This window comes from Mercenaria mercenaria, chromosome 14 (genome assembly GCF_021730395.1).
Source record: "Mercenaria mercenaria strain notata chromosome 14, MADL_Memer_1, whole genome shotgun sequence".
Taxonomy (NCBI): Eukaryota; Metazoa; Mollusca; class Bivalvia; order Venerida; family Veneridae; genus Mercenaria; species Mercenaria mercenaria.
Window position 1 is genome coordinate 13211881 of NC_069374.1, and position 25646 is coordinate 13237526.

Consider the following 25646-nt stretch of genomic DNA (forward strand, 5'->3'; position numbering starts at 1 on the left):
AGTTGTAAACCCTAATGTTGGCCGTTAAAACGGTTAAAAAGGTGTAGCAAATCCACTTGATTGATTACTTACTTACCTCCTTTCTTTGTTTATTTAATACAAGAAAGCCAAAGTGACATATACACTAACATAAGATTCTTTCTTGGAATTGTCTCCCCCTACACATACAGTCCGGCCCAAGTTTGATTCTATTCCCTGACAGGCTGGCAACTGTACCCATCTAATCTATTTCTATGTTTTTAATCTTAGTAATTGTAATTCTTTTTAACTTTGCACCTAATGCGCTGCTCATCTTTTAACACTTTGTCCCAGATAAGCGCCTCCCAGTCATAATCAGAATTGATTGTTGGGCAGTACACCGTAGATGTAGATGTAGATACTACACTGTATATTCAAACTGAAAAAATGAGGCACTTAGGTATAACGTTGTGATAAAGTACCGCCAACAAATTTACCATAAATATATATAATCACTAGGAATGGCAACAGAAACAGGCAGGACTTGAAAGAAACTATAAATATGTTTGGAATGTCACGGCATTCAAAGATGTTGATCCGACAAAGACAGATTATCTGTTTGGTAAGTCATTAAACTTAACACGTGATCAGAATGGTTTAAAAAGTTACCACGTGCTGTTCAATATCAAAGTTAACACGTGCTGTGATAGTGAGTTGACACGTGCTGTGATAATTTGTTGACGAAGGCAATGATATACACAGTTACCATGTGTATTGAGCGTGCGTTGATATAAAGAAAGTTTTTGAAGGGAAAAGGTCTTCGACGGGTCGATATTACGACAGGATTTTTGTTAAAAAGTTTCTAGTGTACAACCGGTGTACAGGGGAAGTAATGTTTGAATAATGTTTAGGGTGCTTTTATTTAGTTGTAATTTATAAATATACTGTTTACAATAGGAACATGTAATAAATACAATAAATTTGATAGTGTAACAGAGTGTTTCATAGGTGGATGTCAATTAATGGATGGATAGCAATGCAAAAATATTTTTGCAACATGTAAAATTGTGGTTCATACGATATGGGACGTTTATTGCTGGGCAATGTTTTTGTTATCATTATTTTTTCACTTACAGGGTTATTCAACAAAGGTCATATGAAATTCGAAATAGAAAGAAATAAAGAGGAACCATCATTGGCAGAAATGACCGAAAAGGCAATTCAAATACTCAGTAAAAACGAAAAGGGATTCTTTTTGCTTGTAGAAGGTAGTATAAATATTTAGCTTAGACATCCAGTTAACATATAAATTCTTTACTGGGCAAACTGATGACTTATAGTTTGTTATTTGTGTGTGTCGTTTGGTTGTTAGCCATACAATGAAGGTCTAATGGATAGCTTCATCAACTGAAAATTGTTCATTCTCACTCATATATGAGCCGCGCCATGAGAAAACCAACATAGTGGGTTTGTGACCATGCTGTTCGCTTTCAAAACCTATAGCAATTACAGAAACCATTAGCGAACAGCATGGATCCTGACCAGACTGCGCGGATGCGCAGGCTGGTCTGGATCCATGCTGGTCGCAAACCCACTATGTTGGTTTTCTCATGGCACGGCTCATATATTAAGGGCATATGATTCTAAGTAGGCAACTCTAACCATGCACACTGCCACGGAGTACTGCGCGTAATGGCTGAATGCGCTGTACAAATGACTGTTATGTGTACATAATCTGAATTTCTTCTTTGTTCGCATTTTGCTTAGAAGATCAGTATTACTATATCTGTGCATGGAGGAAACTTCAATTTAATAAACTGACTATCTTAATGATTTAAAGTCCTGTTTAACCTCAATGGCGTACATTTTTTACACCGACATACAAACTAGTCTGAATCAGATGGGAAACTAGATTTAGAGAGTGAAATTTAGATATAGAGTTCAATAGACTCGTGCAACTTTCTACTTTCAGGCGGACGGATAGACCACGCCCATCATTACGCACAGGCAGTCAGAGCTCTACATGATACTTTAGCGTTTGCCGACGCCGTCGAAATGGGAGTATCAAAGACAAGGAAGGAGGACACATTGATTATAACTACTGCTGATCACTCGCATACGTTTACTATAGGCGGGTATCCGACCAGAGGAAATCCTTTATTTGGTAATACAGCCAAACATGTACACAGACCACGTATAGATAAGCCAAAAAAGTGTTTTTATCGCTGTTGGTCTTTATTTATAGGTTATATTACTATAGATTGAATACTGCGGCATTTAAGTAATTTCACGTTTTGACAAACAACAGGCATAATTGCGTTGTTTAGAATAATCGCTTCCTGACCGTTTATATTTTTGAAGTTAATGATTCTTATTAGCAAAAATTAAACCATCGCGAATTTTACCCAGTCTTAAGTTCACGTCGTACACGAAACTGGTAGTCCTTAGAACCAGTTTGTATTTGTTTGTAGGTGACCTTTAACACAGCTTTGACGGTAAGTGTCTGCCAGTTTGACGATACCCGAGACAAACGTATTTTTCAATTTAGGGAAGAGTTTCACGTATCATAGCTAAACGATTAAAATATATAAATAATGCATACGCATCTCGGACACACCTTTACTGATTCAATATACATGCATAAGATACCCAAGTCGATAAAATTCAACATATCTTTTCCGGCTCAGACTATTATATGTCGGGCATTTTTAACAAACGATGTATATGTTGTCTATTTTGCTTTCATATAGATTTCCTTGAACTTATATTCTACTAAGAACTGTAACCTCTGCCGGAGAAAACAATGAAGATTCTATTCGAGTTATCTCGCATATATAGTTCTACGATAATTCCTATGTTAAGCTAGAACGTTACTTTTTTATACAACAAAATTTGACTATTCTGGAATAATTTTGTCCCGTATGTTTTCTTCATCTTCGGTTCTGATGCTCTGGTAATAAATTAAAATGAAAAACATAAAAACCATAACTATTCTGGTCAGTATATTCACACAATAGATACACATTTGCTGGGTGATATGTACGGCGCAGGATCGGTATCATTTGGGTTTTCTATGTTGGGCGATTGGCCTGTAAAAGAAAATTAATCACCGTGTAGTAAAAGAAACTTCCAAACCTTATTTACAACCTTTCAAGTATGTTATTTTAAGGAAAGTTACTAAGCCACCTACCTCCCGCAAGCCAGCTGGATAGCTGCCGCATTTTTAAGGATTACACAACTTCCTTAAACACACAATCGCAAGAAATATTTAAAAGTAAAGCAACACCACGATTTTGACAGAACTCTATCAGAAATAAATATTGAATGGACTCCCCAGTAAAATATTACTGAGTTCCATGTGGCAGACAACGGCAACTGTGGTAGGGTTAGGATTAGGAAGTCTCGGCTATACCTTTTTAACTATTTAACTGCATTTCGAAAATTTTATTTCTGTTAAGCATGATGGGAAGACGAGTAGCGCGCAAAATTCGAGTCCTTACCTTCAAGGCCAGTGACACCGGCATGGGTCAAGTCCCTACCTTCAAGGTCACTGACACAGGTAAGAGTCGTGTCCCTACCTTCAAGGTCAGTGACACCGGCATGGGTCAAGTCCCTGCCTTCAAGGGCAAGAGGCACAGGCAAGTGTCGGGCCCGTACATGCAAGGTCAATGACACAGGCAAGAGTCTTGTCCCTACATTCAAGGTCAGTGACACAGGCAAGAGTCGGGTCCCTACCTTCAAGGTCAATGCCACAGGCAAGAGTCGGGCCCGTACATACAAGGTCAATGACACTGGCAAGAGTCGGGTCCGTACATGCAAGGTTAATGACACTGGCAAGACATGGGTAAAGAAATCCATGTAGAATTATTTTATGACACATGCAAGTAAATCATTATTAAAATTCAGAAGTCCACTCAGTTAGGGAAAAACCTATATATAGATTTTTCCTAGTTGTTAGTATTCCCTGTGTCATTTAAGTCATTTCAGGGGCATTTGTGTTTCTTGTTATGCAAAGACCTCTTGTTTTTCAGGATTTACCGATGACCGAGAGGGTCATAACAAGCTGGCAAAAGACAACAAACCTTTTACGACATTGAATTATGCAAATGGGCCGGGCGGATATGCAGATGTAAATGCAACTGTTAGACCTGACCTCACACTTGTTGATACAGGTACATAATTGTTGCATGCACTTACATTTTCTTATAAATATTATTTATATCATTTCTTCCCTTTAAATGCATGCATGACTTCACTTTTGTCACTTCTAAAGAGTATCCCACCCGCTTAGCTCAGTAGGGAGAGCGTTGGTCTACGGATCGCGGGGTCGCGAGTTCGATGCCCGGGCGGGGCGTATGTTCTCCGTGACGATTTGATAAAAGACATTGTGTCTGAAACCATTCGTCCTCCACCTCTGATAATTCATGTGGGGAAGTTGGCAGTTACTTGCGGAGAACATGTTTGTACTGGTACAGAATCCAGGAACACTGGTTAGGTTAACTGCCCGCCGTTACATGACTGAAATACTGTTGAAAAACGGCGTTAAACCCAAAACAAACAAACACTTCTAAAGAAAGAGTCTGTCTAAGTCTGCAGGCATCTGTCTCCGAAATTCTGGAGGCAGTCAGATACCGATTAGTTTAAAGATATTCTTTCCTACAGATAACCCGAGTCATATCATATATATATGTAAAAGTAATTTTCTAAAACGAATTACAGAGCCAGTTTAGAACGCATTATGCTCTTTTATGAGTGTATTATAATTTTAGTTTTGACTGTGTCAAAGTTCATACGATACCATAATTTCAAAAAGCTTAGAGTTTTTACGGTATTCATTGCGGAATTAGCTGTCCTGAAAATCCTGTATTTTGATAGTGCGTATGACGCAGTCAATGTCGGAAACAAATTAAATAGTGAGAAGAACGCTTGAAAAAAAAACTTGCAGTCAGGGTAACACTCGACTGAAACTAAAATTTTAGTAACGTTGGGTAAGGTAGTTCTGCACGTTTCTTTAAACAGGTAACCTTGAAGAAGTATTTGCTAGAGCATACAGAAACGTAAACATGTTAAAAATAACTGTCAACTTGTGTGTTAACTAGTAAAACCAGCAATGTTACTATTTTTTTTTTGCTCCCGTGTTAAGCACTTGGGAAGCAAATATCACTGCTCTCCAATAAATTCATCCATCACACACTCTCCAGTTTCTATACAATTGAAATGAACCTTTTGTATACATTTTCAAAATGAAATGGACAGTTGCACATTGTCAGGACTTCTATGTCAGCTTATATATGTTTAATTATGTCGTCTACTTACTCCTACAGTTTACATTCATTTTAGATTAAACGACGAACTTGTATATATAGTATTGGGTGTCATGTCCGAATATTTTCTTGAGTTATGCTCCTTTTTGGAATTCTTCTGCCAAACATTTTTAGGGGACATATGTCATACAGTACAATATTTGCATCATTCCTGATTAAGTATAATAGATAAATATTTGGAAATTATGTTCACGAGCATTTAAATTTGTTACAATAAAATAAAAGGAAATGTTTAAAATTAACAACTTTTAGAACATTAAAGTCTATGTCAAATTAGTGATTTATCATACACTTTTATCATTAAACTTGTTCAGACCGATTTCTTTTTTCCAAAAAGACAAACACTAACACCTGGGCACATCTTCTTATTGGCCTAATTTTCTAAGTTTATAGTTATGCTTGAAAATCGGGGTTAAAAAGTATGTCTTTATACGTGTTGTGATAATGTCAGGTTTGATATGTTAAAAATGCGGAAAACATCGTGCAATTTGTGCAAAACTCGACCTGGATTGTCTGAAATTGACACGTTTGTTCTGAAGCTTCGTCATGTCTTCTCTAGAGATCTGTTGTCACTGAATCGCATTGAAATGTGTGCTAATTGATATTTTAACAGTATATATACACGAGTTCGTATGAGCGTGATAGACTGATATCAGATTGTTTAAGCAGGTTGTCCTAGTTACTTAGTTACTAGTAGTTAGTATTTAGATATTTCAAATTTACATGTTTAAAATCTAGATATATGATTGTAAGCACATTGTAAACTTGTGCGGCAAATTTGTGTGTAAATTGTAATGTTCAGTGTTATGACACCTCATACGCTCATTAAAATAAACAATGAAATCCTACATGCTCTTGTGTTGACTGCACAAGTATGAAATACCAACTTCTCAATTATTATATCATATTGAAAGTCAATGTTACATAGATGCACTGCTAGTTTCCGCCATTTTTATTAAGTCTATTGGACATTGCGTTTTTACTATTCTTGGAATATTGGGAATCTTGATTCATTATATTTAAATATAGAACATTTTCTTTAAAGTGTCACGTGTCACAATTTCATCTTATGATCCACATTCACTGTCCACAGTAAGTATTGTCAGTGTTGGAAATGGCGAAAATCTTTCATTTGTATTGCTGCAAGGGGAAAGCGCTCGGCCTTACTTTTGTTAAATACTGTTTATAAGGCGAGGGACGATTTATCTTATAGGGAAAATATTCTCTTGAGGTTAAGCTCCGGAAATTTCATATTGGAGCAGATGCCGAAAAATAGCCAATACTAACTGGAGTGCTCAGCATCTTTAAATGTTAGATTACGCTTGACGTAGACATTTAACTTAAATGGGAGATATTTGCCACAGAGCGTTCAAAAATTTGATCATAAGATATCAGTCGTATATGTTGGTTGGCTAACTTTGGTGCGTTATTTTATCCATATGATATTCCATTGTAAAAAAGTCTACAAAGAAAAAACGATAAACACATTACAAAATAGAATAATAATAATAGAAGAAATGTTTGTACTTCTGCTTTTTCAGCCGACAAGGATTACAGACAACAGGCTGGGGTAAAGCTTGAATCAGAGACTCACGGCGGGGAGGATGTTGCTATTTATGCACAAGGACCAATGTCTCATCTTTTCCATGGCGTCCATGAACAGAACTATATCGCCCATGTAATGGCGTATGCATCTTGTGTTGGCGGTTATTCATCTCAAGACTCTTGCGCTGCTTATGACGTTAAAGAAATTAATAGCGGTCTATTTTTAGAATCAAACATGGTTGTTTTAGTATTTTCTATTTTCATAAGATTGTTTGTTTGATAAATAACGAAACATGTAACATACTAAACGGATTATTGTACCTCGTATCATTGTTAACTTCAAGGAAATACATAAAATTTAAAAACAAAGAATACTGTATGAATATCCGTCAAAAATGCGCGGTACAGGTTCTTTTTTTTTTCCTCTGGGAATATGACTGTTGAAAGTTCTAGCCTGTTAGATATTAACTTTTATTATTAATAATATTATGATATATTTAAATAATACTGTCCTCTAACAGGTTTTATGGATCGCAGCAACTATCTTATATCGAGAAATGTCATGTTATCATGAGATATCCTTAGGTCACAAGTGGACGTAACGTACCTAGGATACAGTAAGGGTCCATGAGCCATATACACTTAAATATATTGTAATAATGATGTTGTCTAAGAAAAAATGCCAAAAAGTCATTAACCATTAGCAAGGTGAAAATCAGTATTTTGACATTGCTTCCATGTCCGCAGAAATATTTTCTTATCAATGATTGGCCGTCAAGCGTTAATCTTTTAGATAAATCTTATTTCAAAGCCAGTGAGCGAAGGCGTACAAAGCGGTAGGAAATAAATCTCACACATTTTTTTGCATCGAAGTCTTCCCCCTAAAACACATCAAGCATACCATGCAAGTAAAAAATAACTTTACCATCGGTCAGAACATGTTAAATACAAACATGTTAAATACAAACGCACGAGACTAAAACCTAGGTTAATCTTACTTAGTTTTTTTACAGGTTTGCTACCTGCCATGGCAGCTTTATATTCGGGTGAGATCAGATTTTATCGCTATGTATAAAAAACGGAAATAGTCTCCGCCAATGAAATGGTTCTTTACATCTGCCGTTTTGTTATCGAATATCTGGTATGCGAAGATAATTTGGGAAAGCAAAAATGTTAAATAGCAAACCTGCAAGTAACCAAGATAGGCCAGCTGTGGCGTCCCATAAAGTTGCATTTATAAATTATTAGTAATATTTCGGTTGAATCTAGATTGCCAGGAATACGATTTTTTATGTAATATTGTTCAGCATAGTACTAGAATGATAAGATGGCAGATATACACGTCTGTGATTTATTATGTGTGTTATCAGGATTAAAAAGTTAAACTTTGTTCGTCCTTGACACATTTTTAACCTGTTCCATCGACTGTATTGACAGTGGTTTTACAATTTAGTATGTGTAATCGAAGAAAGAAACTTACTCTTGCTAGTGATCGGACAAATAAAGTTGCTTTTTTTTGTATATATATTATACAGAAAAAATCTTCCCGTTTTACTTTTTCTTTGCACAATACGAAGGTAAAAGTAGCAATATCAATACATTGTGAGTTATTTGATACTATAAATGCCCTCGCGCATTCTGTATACCTGTCTGATGACAGTTCACTGTTCTTGTACTCTAATCCTATCCATACCAAATAATTATATGTACAGTACTTGAAATTGTACGTTGGCGTATAGTGAGTAAGGTATGGATGGTTCAGGCTTGAACCCGACTGGTGTCACGGCTTCATTTGCCATTTTTTTGCAAATAATGCAGCTTTTACCTAGAAAGGTAACTTGATGCTTTCTTCATAACCTAGGTAAAATGTGTATAGACAGTAAGTAAAGTAAGCTAGTAGTGTCTCCAAATATCTTTTTTCATGTCAGGAAACCGTACAGCTTGCCTGCAGAAATCCGGGGTTCTACTCAGGTGCCCGTCTTTGTCTGAAGTAATGCTCGGAGAGGCACCTGAGGTCAGAAATGTATGAAAGGCGTCATATGCTCTTACGTTATGTCGGTATGATCTTAAACACTACATAGACATACAAATTTTATACCAAAAGGTGCTGAACTAATCCACTGCCGGTCATAAGGCACGCAGTAGCATAGCCTCAGACCACTCGACTATTAAGATATTAAATTCTGTATATTTTTTCAGTCAATACGGTAGCTCCATGTGTTCAGGAAGGTCTAATACGTATCAGTTGTCCCAGTTGTTCCAGATGTATTTCAGTGTAATCCTAGTATCACAAGAACAAAATAAGAATAAGTCGTCCCAGAAATATAAGGTGGTAACTGTTATTAACGACCTTTTATAACTTTTACATTTTTAAAATCTGCATTGAAATGGCCATAACCTGAACTAAAATCATAAGTTTGTAATCATTTTTATTGATCAGAATCAATAATGGCATTTCGTTTATAACATCGTCGTATCATTTACTTACGATCCATTTATTGGTCAGTTTAAGGAAAAAGGTCGTATCTGCCATTTACAACCTTCTAAGAATACAATTATATATAAAGTACATAGGTAGATTGACGATTGTAAAAAACCGTCTTTACAACTTCTGGAATAACTTCAGTTCGACAGATATATGACACTCGCTACTGTTTGTATCTTAAAGCTTATTATGATGCTTTAATATGAATAAGAACAGTTTTTATGAGAAATCGGTAATATAATAAAAGCTGTTTGTTAAACACATATTCGCCCGATAATGACTTGTCCCATTTTCAGTCCTATAATCACTGTACCCCGAAAAACTAACTGGCTCATCATCTTCATAAGCCCAATCATGCTATCAAGTTTGAAGATACTGGGTGGAATGGTTCTCAAGTTATTGCACGGAAACGTTTTTCAAGGTTGAGGTTCCTGCGGCCTTGACCTTAGATCTGCTGACCTTAAATACAATAGATGGGTTTACACATTGCGAAACCCTTAGCAACAGAAGTTAATGTTCGCGCATGCGCACTCTTCGTAGGGCAAAAAGAAATGAACTACGTTACAGTTATATCACATTTCAATCTATTCGATCACTAATGAGTCTGTTTTATAGTAAATTACCATCGCAGGACAAAGGAAAATATATGTAGGTCTTTGTAAACCCACAATTTCCTTGCTCAAAATGAGATACTTCGACTAATGCGCATTTAAACTAGTCAAGTCAAAACTGATGATTAGGCAGGCAATAAACTATTTTCAGAAATTTTGATCTTTCATCAAGACAAATTTATGTAAAAGAAAAATGAGAAATTGATATTTTCCATGAATTTAAAAAGCTTATGTTTGATTCCCTAACTTGATCTGATAGAACTTATCACCAGTCGCAACTAGCTTAAACATGGTACTAGTAATATCATTAAAAGTCGAAATTAAAAATTAAAAGTTTAATTAAGAATTCAGAATTTGATCAAGCAGTGAAAGAAAATCCCGATATGAAACAGTTTATTGAACACTTAGATATTGTTGAGTCACGTGACGCATTTTACGGGGTTCGCACTGAAGAGTATACTTTATACAAAGAAGCATCTGACGAAGAAAGCATAAGTTACTATGATTTGACATCTCTCTACCCATGGGTCAACAAAACTGGTAAACTACCTCTAGGTCACCCTGCGCTGATAACAGAAAACTTTGATTGTATGGTCTCATAAAATGTAAGGTGGTACCTCCGAAACGCCTGTTTCACCCTGTATTGCCTCAAGAGAAAACGTAAAACCGATGTTTCATTTCTGTAAGACATGTGCTGAAAGTCGACAACAAGAAGAATGTCAGCACTCTGATCAAGAAGGCGCTTTTATTTGCACATAGGTCACAGATGAAATGAAGGCAGTGTTAAAGAACGAATATACGATTTTAAGAGTTATGAACTTAAAAAATATCGCAGTATGATCCTGCAACTGAGACAGGGGGTATTTTCAAAGAATATGTTAACACATTTCTAAAGTTAAAACAAGAGGTTAGCAGGTAGCCAAAGTGGTGTTCAGCGGAAAATGACAAGCATAAATATATAAACATGTATTACGAAAAAGCGGGTCTTCATTTGGAATATAATAACATTTGCAAAAATCCTGGTATGAGAGCTCTGGCCAAGCTCATGTTAAACTTCTTCTAGAGAAAGTTTGGACAGAGATACAATATGTCACAGGTAGACTTTGTGGACGACCCTGCTGAGTACTTTGATAAGTAGACATCAGACAGCGAAGAAGTAACCCAGGTAAACTATGTTTCTGAGGAAATGGTAGAAATGCGCTGGACACTCAAGAATGACTTTGTTGATACCAACCCAAAAAGTAACGTTATTATTGCCGCATACACTAGAGCACAGACACGCATTAATTCTTATTTAGGAAATCTGGGCCGTAGATACAGACTGCATTATCTTTTCAACCAAAGCGGGTGAATTGAAACCTGAACTTGGTGATTATCCAACGAAATTCCAGAGAACCAAATAAAGACATTCGTGACAGGAGTTCCAAAAAATACTCGTATTAACCAGTGAATCCGGACAACAATAGAATTTATACCCACTGTAAAGTACGTGGCAAAACGTTAAACCACAAAAACTTATTAACTGTAAATTTTGACATGATGAAATGATTTGTTTCGGAAGAGACAAAGGAAAACGTTACGGTGACACTTTTAAGATTACGAGAGAAAGAGAAAGCTTTTGTCAATACGTATCACTTTTGGCGTCACGCCTCTATGATCCCCCAAACAAGATGGCGTCTTTATAAAGAATATATAGGGAAACTCACTCCCTATACGTACGGGACTCATTACTTTTGCTACTTAATTTGTGGCATTTTACAATTTCTGCGAGACATACGTTTTTCGTGAAAAACAACCTCAAGTTGTGTTTAAATGCCGTGCGGACTGTAAGAAAATGGTTGTTGGTAACTGAGTCAGTCTGAATATATACGGATGCAAGGTTAATTACCGCCACCATTTTAAAATAAAGTTTTCACATTTTCCTTAATAATTTGAAAATAATATAATAACAACTAATAGCTAAAATTGTCCATATTTCAGTAAAAGTAGTGATAACGGGAACTAAATTAAAATGCCACTATAAACACGAACTGCGCGACCTTCATATCTAACTAAAATTCATTTAGGCTTTGGCACTAGCTTATTTTAGGACCACAGGCTGTATTTTAAAATGGTCCATGATTGCAAGCAAACGTGAGTTTTCATATAAAAGTAAGATGTGGCGTACTGCTATAAGTGTTTTAAGCTTTGATTTTTGTTTAAATCACTGAAAAACTCTTTTTACATGTATAGTGCAACCTCTGTAGAGCAACACCCTTTGGGAGATACAAATATTGACCATTATGTAGAGGCTGTTGTTCTGGAGAGGTATTTGATAGTATATTTCAGCTTAGCGAAATGTTGATGATGTTGTTATGGAGAGGTTCTTGTTTAAGAGAGGGCCGCTCTAGAGAGGTTGTACTATATATATATATATATATATATATATATATATATATATATATATATATATATATATATATATATTACTTTAAATATAAAAGGTTTTGAAGCTACGTTGAATAGGATAGATAATTTTATTTTAATATTTTTTTTAAAAGAAATTACGAACAAAGCAAGATGTAAGATATGGTTAACATCCCTATTGCCATGGTTACTTATAACTTTAGGACACGATATGGTACGCTGTTAAGTGTTAATACTCAACTATCATAAATTAACTCCGATATTCCATTAAGGTCATACAGAAAATGGTACTAAACTCGTCGAAAAACTCATTATTTTTTATAGCAGCTTAAAAATAGAGAAAATGCGTTATCATAGAAACATATGCCTCGCAACTTATATAATCATTTTAATCATATGTTAGAAAGATAATGCATATAACGATTAAATTATTAAGTACGCAGAATACTTATATAACAGCAAAATTCAAATTAACCTGAAAAATGTTAATCATCATTATTTTCGGTCTTCTTTCAATATAAAATATTTAAGACGGACATGTACTTCAAACCTGGATAAAAATGTTAAAGCGAAGGGACAGCGATAAACAAAAATGAGATTTTAGTAGCAAAATATTTAGTAACATAAATAAATGATTTGCTTATATTTTATTACCCCATGATATACTTAAACTAACCGAGTTTCCACTATTTTTACTTAGTTGCACTCTGTACTTCCTTATAGATTTTATTAGGCAAGTTAAGCTATGGTAGTTTAAAGTACACGTAAAAAAGTGACAAAAATACGTTGTTTATTTACTGACATAAATAGATTGCACCCCATCCTTGAAAACGGTTGCACATGTATGTTGTTGTATATTTTGTTGTAAACATGTGCAAGAAGCGTGAAATCAATGTCAATAACTTTACGTAAAGTAATATTTAATATAAATGCGAAGGTTAATGCCCACAGAACAAGAGCTGTAGGAGAACAACAACGCTCGACTATTCAACAGCCTTGTCAATTGAATAAATATAAAAGTCCATAAAAGGGCATTATTTTGTAAAATTGCAAAACTGGGTTATGAAAACTGTACAATGCATATCAGTTTCAATCCATTCCCATTAGTGGGTACTGAGATACCAGCTTACAGACAAAAACTTGACCAAAAAATCGAAAAGGGGTATAATTTTGTAAAAATGCTAAGTAGAGTTATGGAACCTGTGCATAGCATGCCAGATCATGATCGTGAAAAAATGTGTAAAGTTTCAATCCATTCAATCCATTCCTATTAAACTTCAGGGTACAGTAGCTTACATACAAAACCTTAACCGCAAATTTCTAAGTCGAAAAGGGGGCATAGTCTTGTAAAACACCTATTCTTTTAACAATCGAGCTAAAAACTGTATTTTTTTGTATTTCCATGATGGTAATTATACTCGATTTGTATGAAAAAAGAGAAATACTATTACCAGTATTACTAGAATGATTTAATAGACTTATTTGAATGGCAGGGGCCTGTGTCACACGTATGTAGTTTTGGATAAACCAACTTTGGTCTAATTAGAATACTTTCTAAATGGCGTTAAAGGAGTTCGGGAACAATGATTTTTCTGTAGGAGTGGTAAAATATTTTGTCAAGCAACATCCTCGCGCTTCATTACCCATAACCGCTTGGTTCATACCCGACAGTGTGTGCCTCGTTTTGAAAATTCGGGATATGGCGAGAAATCCATAGAATGTTAAATTCGTCTAAGTATATATATATGGACTGTATTTGTGGTTTTAAGATGACTTACGCCCAACTTAGGAATGCGCCTGAGCGATGGATTTTTTTTTATATATAGTAAGCTTTGAATACAACAGAACGTTTGGGATTGTTTGGAGTAGTTTACCCCGTCTCTGTAGGTAAACGATTCCCTATATATTCTATATAAACCGCCATTTTGTTTTTTGAGGAGTCAATTTTTGAAATCACTAGGGCGTGAACGGTATGTTTACGTATCTAGCAGACGACGACCTAACAATGCACCCTGAGGTGAGTCAGCATGAAACAATAGGGGGGTAAACGTGATCCAATACGTTCAGGGATAATAGTATAAACAATAGAAAGGGTTCTATTTCAAGGATCTAAGCTCAGTTTCGCTTTATATTATTACGATCTATTCAATTATGAAACGATATTTTATTTCTTTCTTTTTAAAAAAAACAACAAAAAAACAAAGGGTCCCTCCTAAATATTATATTCAACGGTGTTTTATATAAACTCAATTTAACTTATTTATTTCAATTATTTTTAAACATCAAAATGAAACCATATCTCTTTTCACAGAATAGTAGAGGATCTATTATTATACACATTTCTATAGAACCATTATAAAGGTTCACCGAGTTAGTGTAAAATAATACCATCCCTTTGTGCTTACACCAATACAGTTTCTAAAGGCTTTAGTTTTTCAATTATGATAAAAATTTATGAATTAGATTTTCTATCCGTTTATTGTCTTCTATTAATATTAAAGTGTATTCTTGAACCAAACTTACATTTATTTTCAATAATGACAGTCATTTATATTTATTCAAAATTCGTGATTTACTTCAAATATACCTGTTGGACCAGAAATCATCATGGTAAAGGGGTGCTGCTGCTGCTGCTGCTGCTGCTGCTGCTGCTGCTGCTGCTGCTGCTGCTGCTGCTACTGAGTCGTAACTGATCGTGTTCAAACACGCAGACTCTGTTTATTGTCTTTGTTAATATTAAGGTTTGTTGATATAAAACAGAGTCTGCGTGTTTGAACACGATCATTTACCTATAGAGACGGGGTAAACTACTGTTTGGGTTTAATTACTACTGGAGTTAAGGCCACTGTTACTAAAAATAGCAAATGTTTGGAAAAAAATATCGTCTTTAAATTTACATTTTGTCATACTGAATGTTCACAATACAAAAAACAGAACCGATACTTAGAAAATCGTGTGTTTCTCTGGGTTTATTTTTAAGAAAACAAATGAAACAAGCGGGTAGATCTATGGATACGTTTCAGCAGTGAATATAGTGAACATGACGAGTGACACCTCAAAGGTTAAAATAAGAAACATGTTGTTATGACATTTTATCACATACCACATCTCCTGTCATCTTTATAAGATATCAAATTATGTTTACTCCTAACAGAATAATACCTGTTTACTGCAGTGACTCGCCACACATGCAAATATACAGTATCAAGTGCAAAACATGGCTTAAAATTTGTAGTTGAGCGGGAAATATCGAGGAACGGGTTCGTTTTGTTATACATACGGTCGGTTAAAAATGGATATAAAACTCTGTGCATTATTTTGTATTTGGACAAACTGTTGTTTAGTACGCGCAGCGGAACATCCCTATACTGGAAATGGCGAAAGTAAGTACATTTATTTTCAATGCTGTTCACATCGGTGTTGCTACGCACATGAATACCAAAATAGTGAATTCCAGTAGACTGTAATTTTTGGCTCACTAAAAGTTTTGTGACCGCTCGATGCCCGTCGTCTAACATCAGTCGTCCGTCGTGCGTCCGCCAATAATTTCTAAAAAATTCTTCTTCAAAACCATGTGGCAGATTTACACAAAGCTTTACAGGGATGATCCTAAGATTGCCCCTTTCAAAATTGTTCAAAGAATTGAATTCTACACAGAACTCTGGTTGCCATGGCTGTCGAAAGGAAAAACCAAAAAAAAAAAAAATTCTTGTCTAAAACCGCAAGGCGTAGAGCCTCGATGTTTGGCATGAAATATCATCGAATAGTCCTCTATGAAAATTGTTCGAATTATGCCCCTCTGGTGAAAAAAGACGCCACGGGGGTCCCAAGTTTTACATAGACTTATATAGGAAGAAACTTTAAACATCTTCTGGCTTAAAACAACAAGACATAGGCATTTAATATTTGGTATGTAGCATTGCCTTTTGAACCTCTACCAAGATTGTTCAAATTATTACCCTGGAGTAACAAGAGGTCCCGCCCAGGGTGTCCCAGATTTTACATAGACCTATACAGGAAAACACCCTTTAAAATCATATAGGAAGAAACGTTACAAATCTTCTTGTCTGAAACCACAAGACATAGGCATTTGATATTTGGTATGTAGCATTGCCTTGTGGTCCTCTACCAAAATTGTTCAAATTATTACCCTGGGGTGAAAAGAGGCCCCGCCCCGGCAGTCCCAGGTTTTACATAGACTTATACAGGAACAAACCCTTTAAAAATCTGCTTGTCTGAAACTGCAAGGCCTAGGCTTTTGTTATTTGGTATGTTGCATTGCCTAGTAGTCCTTTACCAAGATTATTCAAATTATGCCCCTGAGGTAAAAACAGGCCACACGCAGGGGGTCCCAAATTTTACATAGACTTATATAGGAAACAATTTTAAAAATCTTCTTGTTTGAAACTGCAAGACCTAGGCTTTTGATATTTGGTACGTTGCATTGCCTAGTGGTCTTCTATCAAAATTGTTCAAATTATGCCACTGGGTGAAAAGAGGCCCTGCCCTGGGAGTCCCAAGATTTACATAGACTTATCTTCTTGTCTGAAAGTTCACGGCATTTGCTCTTTGGTATGTAGCATTGCCTAGTAATTCTCTAACAAGATTGTTCAAAGTATGCCCCTTGGGTGAAAAGAAGCTCCGCCCCGGGGGTCACTTGTTATATGAGTTATACTGGAAAAAATACTTAAAAAAGTATCTGATCATATTTCCTAGATGTTTAATTATATTATGTGATACCCCAAGTAGGGGCCTACTTTCTTGTTTTTAAGATACGACCTTAAAATTTGGATGACATATTACAGCTTTCGATCTTAAAACTGACTTTCAGTGACCACAATTGTGACATACTGACCTACTTCCTTAATCCTTTAGCATCAGTTTGACATTTGAAACATGTAGCTCATATAACTCAGGTGAGGGTCATCATGGCCCATTCGTTATTGAAAATATGCTATATCAAGGTACAACCCTGTGCTGCTACGCGACTGAATATACACATATACCAGTAGATGCAGAACTCAGGATATGCAGAAATTTATTTTTAGATATTGATATGTACCATACAAGTATATATGTCTAAAATGCACACCGCCCGTGTGATTATAACGGTTATACCACTTCTTTTTGTATTATAAATTGATTTTATTTCAAGGTAAAACCATGTGTTGATACGCCTCTGAATATATAAAATATTGCATGCAAGTAGATGCAGAATGAATTTATAAACATCTATATGTATATGTGTCTAAATTTCACACCACCCGTATGATTATAACGATAATATTGTTTTCCAGCAAATGCAGAAATCATTTCTATATAAAAAAGTTATATCATTAATGTATATAAGTCTTAATCTTACACTGCACGTGTTATTATAACGGCCACGCTTTCGAAATCATTTTTCTGACCCTTTCATCGCCCGCGTCTTATTATAAAATCCATACCATAGACCGTGTGATTTTAATATGTATTCACCCAACAACATTACCCGCCCATGAATTTTAAATGTTTATATCAATCCAACATAGTAACATTCCACTGAAATAAGATGTACAGAAACACATTTAAAGTATTATAAAAGGAAAGACATTTTTATTTTTCATTAAAATTCCCAAGCTTTCTTTTCAGAATATGATGCTTTAACGCGCATCTCTGGTCTATAAGACGAACACCATTTAAGGAACAACACTATCGAAAGTTCGATATATATATATTATGCGTCTCTAAGCTAAGACTCCAACGTTATCAAAGACTACTACAATATATAAGCATATATGATACATGAAACCACAGGTACTTGGTGATACGTTACATTCTCTCCAATTTTAAAATGTTAATTAACCCTAAAACTACTTTCAATAACCTCAGATACAAAACAAAACTTTTAAACTTTTATTATACCGAAAACCCACTATTAAAAATAATTTGGCCTAAGTATAGGTAAGAGGTTCTGATAACCGGGCGAAGCCAGCCCGGTTATCAGAACTTCTTACCTACTTATTATTGGCAAACTGCTTCTTAATGGTGCGTTCTTCATGTTTCCCCAAAAAATCAGTAAGAACCCGGTTCTTATTTCATAATTTTTAACTGACAGGTTTAATTGGAAGGTCATGATAAGACCACAATCAAGTGATAAAGGCAATGTATTTATCAGACTCATTTATTGTGGTGTACTTTACAGGAATGCAGTGACATACTGATGTTATGAAGTGTGAAAATATTTAATTAAACATTTCACTATAAGAGCTAGCTATGGAACAAATGACTCTTTTAATTCTTTGCTCAACATAATCCTTTGAAACAAACTGAAAACAGTCCCTCATTTTGCTAGACATTCACATCTGTTTTGGCTCCAAATTACAGACAAAATAAATGATGTAATTCGCACTGAAGACACAAATTTGTTTGACAACAGCAATTTCATGGTTAATTAGGAAGGTCAGATTTCTTCACCCCCACATATTTGCCAATAAGTAGGTAAGACGTTCTGATAACCGGGCTTCGCCCGGTTATCAGAACCTCTTACCTATACTTGGCAAATATGTGGGGGTGAAGAAATCTGACCTTCCTATAATTAACCATGAAATTGCGGTTGTCAAACAAATTTGTGTCTTTAGAGGTATGCTGAGTGCGAATTACATCATTTATTTTGTCTGTAATTTTTGGAGCCAAACAGATGTGAATGTCTAGCAAAATGATGGACCGTTTTCAGTTTGTTTCAAAGGATTATGTTGAGGAAGAATTAAATGTTTAATTAAATATTTTCACACTTCATAATATCAGTATGTCACTTCATTCCTGTAAAGTACACCCCAATAAATTAGTCTGATAAATAAATTGCCTTTATCACCTGATTGTGGTCTTATCATGACCTTCCCAATTAAACATGTCAGTTAAAAATTATGAAATAAGAACCGGGTTCTTACTGAATTTGTGGGGAATCATGAAGAACGCACCATTAAGAGGCAGTTTGCCAATAAATTCCAGAAAACTGTCGACTTCACAAAATTCCATATTCCCACAATCTAATTTCCAGTTAGAAAACATCCTCTATTGTTATCAGTAATATTATCATGATAAAAATTACACAAAGAAATAAAGGTTACAGTTACAAGATATAAGAACAGTCATTAATTTCCAATGTCAGAATAAAAAAATGTGGCCCGGGTTTAAATCGCAGTTTTGATATTTACCATTTTTGTCACATCCAATTTTCAAATTGTTTAAATTTTAAAAAAGGATAGGAAAAAATTTCTTTCATCCCCCCCTGAACTTAAAATTTCCCCACGGGGTTTTGTAGAAAATTTTTAAAAACACTCAAGTCAAATAAAACCCTTTAAATTTCTCAGGCTTTTTAGCTCATGTCAAGTACTGGAAAGGTGAGCTTTTGGGGATCCCCCTTTCCGTCCGCCCGTACGCCCGTCGCCCTTTCATCCACAATTTTTTGGTAAACACGATAGAGACAAAATTTTTGGCAATCAATTTTAACCCCAAACCTTGCCCCACAATTTTGTTTATTGGCATAATATCCCCCCGGAAAACTCGCGAGATCACTAAGGGGTTCCAGAGTTAGGGCCCCCTTTAAAAGGGCCAAAACTTTTGCTATTTCCCTTTTGAAAGCCTATAGAGACTTTATTTATGGTTTGATTTATACAAATTTTTGAAAAATTTCTTTAAAAAACAATAGACCCTTGGATTCCCCATGATAATCCGCCAGACCCAATCATGGTTTTCCAAGTTAGGGCCCCCTGATTGCCCCAATGAAAGAGCCAAAAATTTTAAAAAAAATTTTACCTTGTGAACACGATAAAAGTGACATTTTACATTCGTTTTTTTAACAACATTTACACAAAATAAGATCCATTTCCTTTCAAAAAAGGGCTGGGTTTCCAAACTTGGGTTTTAAAATTACTGAAAACTGAAAGGAGAAAAATTTTCTTTTTGGGTTTTTCTTCACCCAAAATAGGGGTTTCATTTTTTGCTTTAAATTTGATAAAAACCTGAAACGAATTTTATCTTGAAGATCTCTAAGGGCCCCGTTCGAAACCCGGGGCATGTGGGGTAAAAAAAATAGGTCAAGGTCCAAAACAAAAGGGAAAAACTTGTTAAAAAATTTTGTTTTGAAATTTTTGTTGGTCTTGTTTTAACTGCCTTGCATTTATTGTTTCATTACACCCATTTTTAGCACTTTTTTAGTTTTTGTTTTGTCAAAATTTCAAACACTATTTTTTTCCCTGCATGACCCCCGAGTATTTGTCTGAGACTTGCTTGACTCATACTTCTTGGGCATGATTAAAATTTTCTGGGAAAATTTGGAACAATATATGACCTAATTTAGACATATTGCCTTTCTTATTAAAAAACTGTATGTGTTTCTGGGGCAAAACCCGTGTCCGTTTATTCGACTTGTTCGTTAAAAAAAGGGACCGGGTTTTGCCCCAAATAAAATCCTTTGTTTTTCGCCGCGTTTTTTTATCTGCCAAAAAAACCCTTTTCTAAAAATTCCCTTTTTCCGAATCGCAGTCACGTATTTCTCTTCCGGATAAAATTGTGAAATTTCTGGGATTTTTTGTCCGAAAATTTTCTACCCTACAGCATTTTGGGTGGGCTTACCCGTTGTTGTTGTGGCGTACTGCTGTACATAAATTTAAATAATCATTTTAAATCGGATCTCCCGTCAGTTTTTCAGACTCTCAGAAAAATTTTTAAAACGGGGTTTTTAGTATTAACCCATTTTGGGGGTTCGACCTCTCCATTTCCCTATTCGCCTAAAGTTCTATCCCGTTACTTCGAAGAAAATTTCGGATGTAAGCATTATCTGTTCTGATTGACAACGGTAAACCATGAGTAACAACCCATTTTGTGAAAATAGTAACACGCTTCTCGGATGTAACTGATTTTGTTATTTCGATTTCGAAAAATCTACTGTAGTAATCAATACAGACAAGAATGTAATCACCTGATAGCAAGGCTCCTAACACACCAGTAGCCAAATGTTGCCATGCTGCAGACGGCACAGCAGTTCTTCTAATTTCCTCAGTCGTTTTTGCTTGGCCTACCAGTTGACAACCATGACAAGATCTACAATAACGTTCGACTTGCCTGTCTACACCAGGCCACCATACATTTGTCCTGACATGACTATACCAGGATGTCCTGTATGAGCCAACTGTAAAACAGTTGAACAGTTATATAAAATAATACAGCATATATGATACATAAAACCACAGGTACTTGGTTATACATACATCTTGGTTGCTACGCACCTGAATATTCAAATGTTTTATGCCAGTAAATGCATTATTCATTCCTGAATAATATTTTGCGTCGTATTGGTATAGTTATATGTCTTAAACTAACATCGCCCGTGTGATTATAACGTCCGCAAGCAGAACCGCATATTTCTTAATAAAAAGCGCCAATTATTGTCCGATCCTGGTTTCCGAAAAACAAGAAAAGAAATACAAATATTTTATGCCAGTAAATGCAGGAATCATTCCTAGATAATTCTATGCGTGGTATTGGTATATATATGGTATATATATCAGACTAACAACGCCCGTGTGATTATAACGGCCAGACGCTGAATCAATATATTTCTCAGTCAGAAAGCATCAATTATTATCCGCCCCTAGTTTCTAAACAGAAATATATCAGCATATCATAAAACATGATAATTTTAATAAAGTACACACAATATCATTTTGTTATTGATTTCAAAGGATGTTGTGTTGCCACGCACATAAATACTCAAACAGTTTATACAGAATATTTGTTTCCTTTATGCAAAATATACAGTTGCGCGTCATAATATTATTATATTTGAGTATGCACCCGTGTGATGCATCATGTTACGAATTGAACATATTTTTTTTTGTGAATAAATGCGTGTGATTCTAATGTGTATTTACCCATCATTACCTACCCCTGGAAATTTAAAATAAGATTCATATCAGTCCATCACCATAGTATTCTATTTAAATAAAATATAAAACATCTTAAAACAAACAACAAAAAAAAAAAGAACTTGATATCGAATTGTTTTTTTTTATGAAAAAAGTCCCATTTTTATGCCCCCACTGGGTGGGGGTGGAGGTGGGGTGGCATATAGATTTGCCCTTGTCCGTCTGTCCGTCCGTCCGAGAATGTTGTGTCGCGCCTAGCTCCAAAAGTATTTGACGTAGAGTCACAAAACTTTACAAGAATGTTGGTCAGCATGTGTAGTTGTGCACCTGGGGTTTCGCGTCCGGATTCATTCAGTCGTGTAGGAGTTATGGCCCCTGACTGTGTAAAAATTGGTCATTTTAGTGTTGTGTCGCGCCTAGCTCCAAAAGCATTTGATGTAGAGTCACAAAACTTTACAGGAATGTTGGTCAGCATGTGTAGTTGTGCACTTGGGGTTTTGCGTCCGGATTCATTCAGTCGTGTAGGAGTTATGGCCCCAGACTTAGTGAAAAATTGGTCATTTTAATGTTGTGTCGCGCGTAGCTCCAAAAGTATTTGACATAGAGTCACCAAAGTTTACAGGAATGTTGGTCAGCATGTGCAGTTGTGCACCTGGGGTTTCGCGTCCGAATTCATTCAGTCATGTAGGAGTTATGGCCCCTGACTTAGTTAAAAGTTGGTCATTTTAATGTTGTGTCGCGCGTAGCTCCAAAAGTATTTGACCTAGAGTCACCAAAGTTTACAGGAATATTGGTCAGCATGTGCAGTTGTGTACCTGGTGTTTTGCGTCTGGATTCATTCAGTATTGTAGGAGTTATGTCCCCTGACCTAGGAAAATAAATTGTGTCCTTTGTTATGTAGTGGGGGCATCTGTGTCCTATGGACACATTTCTAGTTTCAAAATATGTTGCTTTGATGCACACACCCGAGTCGTTACGCACCTGAATATTCAAAAGCTTTACGCCAGTATATGCAGGAATCATTCCCGAATAATTTCATGCATCGTATTGTTATATATATGTCTTAAACTAAAACCGCCCGTGTGCTTATAACGACCACATGCCGAACCACATATATAACCCTACCAAAAAAAAAAAAAAAAAAAAAAAAAAAAAAAAAAAAAAAAAGCCTAATACCCGCCCCTGTCCTGTTTTGTTTTTAATGAATCAGCTCCTCATAAAACATTTAATTTTAATATTTTAATACAGTACACAAAAATTCCTTTCAAAGAATGATGTGTTGCCACGCACAAAATTACTCAACCAGTTTATACAGAATAATTGTTTTCTTTAAATAAAAAAAAAAAAAAAAAAAAAAAAAACAACAACAACAACAACAACAACCCCCACCCCACACACACACAGAGAAAACATTTTCATCAAAATGTTATGTTATTATATTTAGGTATGCACCCCTGCGATGGCCTCATGCTACCCACCAGGTTTAGCTTATATATATGGAATGTATTTGTGGTCAGCTCGCTAACTCAAATTAGGAATGAGCCTAAGCAATAGATTTTTTTTTATATATAGTAAGCTTTTAATACAACAGATTTTGAGATTGTTTTGGTTTTCTTACTACAGTTGTCAAGGTCACTGTTACTAAAAATAGCAAATCATAGTGTTTAGCAAAAAAACTGGTTCTCGGAGAATTTCCACGTTTCTTGTTCGTGTTCGTTTCTTATGTATGTGAGAATAATTCGTTGTAACTCTGTTAAACCATAAGTTGTATATATACACTGCATATTAGCATAAACGGCAGCAGAAAAAAAGTTTAAATTGTAAAAGCAGGTTGATGTGTATGACGTCATCAATATCTGCGTACATAACATGTAAACAAATAATCAGCTGTTAAGGTTTACCAGTATATCACAAAACAACAGATTTTTTAAGTAAATGAACAGCATCTTGGCACACAACTTATCTGTCCAATACATGTTTTACTGTTCTGTCCCACAGAGTTGGATACTTAAAATATTCTAAATGAGTTGTCCCCCTTTAAACAAAAATGCCATTTGTAAAGAAATAAATGTAAACAAATGTCAAAAACGATGTTTTACCTAGTTATGTAAAGTTTAAACACTCGCACGATGTTGCAAATGCATCAAAACGAAGGCATGTAACAGCTTTTAAAAAATGGTGAGTTTTTAAAGGCACTGAACTGTCCAGAAGTGTGGCCCCTTCATGCAGTCCCTATCCGGAATTCAATATATATATGAGTAAATTGACAATGGTTTTATAGAATAATATAAATGTTTTATACGCTGTTAAATTTTCATGTAAAACAATGCTTTCTTTCTATGATTTGATGACGTTCGAACTTTTTTCTCCGAAACATGGACCTATACCTTAAGTGAGATGATAACTTTTGATAGAGGTAAGTAAATTTATTGAAATGTGTTTACATTTGTTCTGTTCTGGTTAGGAAGGTGTGGTTAGCTTGCATAAACTATAGATATTAAATTCTTTTAGGATATAATTTAATGTACATGTATTTAGATTACCATGACATGTAGATGACCCCTATTGGTTTTGAGATCATTAGTTCACAAAACCAAGCGCGTAGCTACCTTTACGCAAATACGCAGCTGCGTAGTGAAAATCTGACAACATACACAATTAATTGGCTAGTGTCATGCAACGGAGATGGCTTCATACACTATCATTGCTTACTTCATATTATGTTTGAAGTACAGTAAATTCCGGTTTTAGCGAACTCATCGGAACAAGCAAGTGCGTTTTCGTTATAATCTGAGTTTGTAATAAAAATAAAGCGAACCTGTTTCTTATAGACATTATTTGTATAGCAAACTGATTTATATGATTAGTTGATTTAACGTGCATTGAAATTCACCAAAATTTGTACTTGTAGTTTTATAACAATTTAGGTACAGTTTTGCAATTTATCTCATAATCCTACTATCTGATTGCTTATTTTGTAATAATCCTGACCATGTGAAATATTACAGTCATACGCTGTCTAGGAGGAAATTTCTATAACAAAATTATAATGCAGTGTAAACAATTAATAAAATGTTGGTTGAGAAATCGGAAAAAAATACATTTTTAAGGCTAAAAGCTTTTGAATATGACTTTTTGTGTAACACTGCAGACGTTTGTCTCGCATAATATTTACTTTATCTTGAGCTGAGCCCGAAACTATTGTAACGGTATATAAATAAAAAAAAAAAGATATAATAGCTTCACTCTCAGCCTTTGATATCATAGAAATATCAACTATTATCGCATAGAAAATAAAATTCAATAGAAATCCATTCATTACACCTAGTTAAATCTTACGCTATTGACACCGGTACAAGTCATACGATATTACAGTATTTGACAATCAATTCACAGCGTGAGATACTAA

The 25646-nt window shown here is 35.2% G+C and overlaps 1 protein-coding gene across 1 annotated transcript in view; it reads left to right on the top strand.

Annotated features, from left to right (window-relative positions):
• LOC123526420 (uncharacterized) overlaps positions 1-25646 on the top strand; it is a 73612-nt gene that overhangs the window by 13120 nt on the left and 34846 nt on the right. The window contains exons 6-11 of the mRNA XM_053522484.1: positions 478-580; positions 1095-1226; positions 1931-2122; positions 3990-4130; positions 6824-7097; positions 9027-9159. Of these exons, the coding sequence (XP_053378459.1) occupies positions 478-580; positions 1095-1226; positions 1931-2122; positions 3990-4130; positions 6824-7097; positions 9027-9159 (975 nt within the window). The remainder of the gene's footprint in view (positions 1-477; positions 581-1094; positions 1227-1930; positions 2123-3989; positions 4131-6823; positions 7098-9026; positions 9160-25646) is intronic.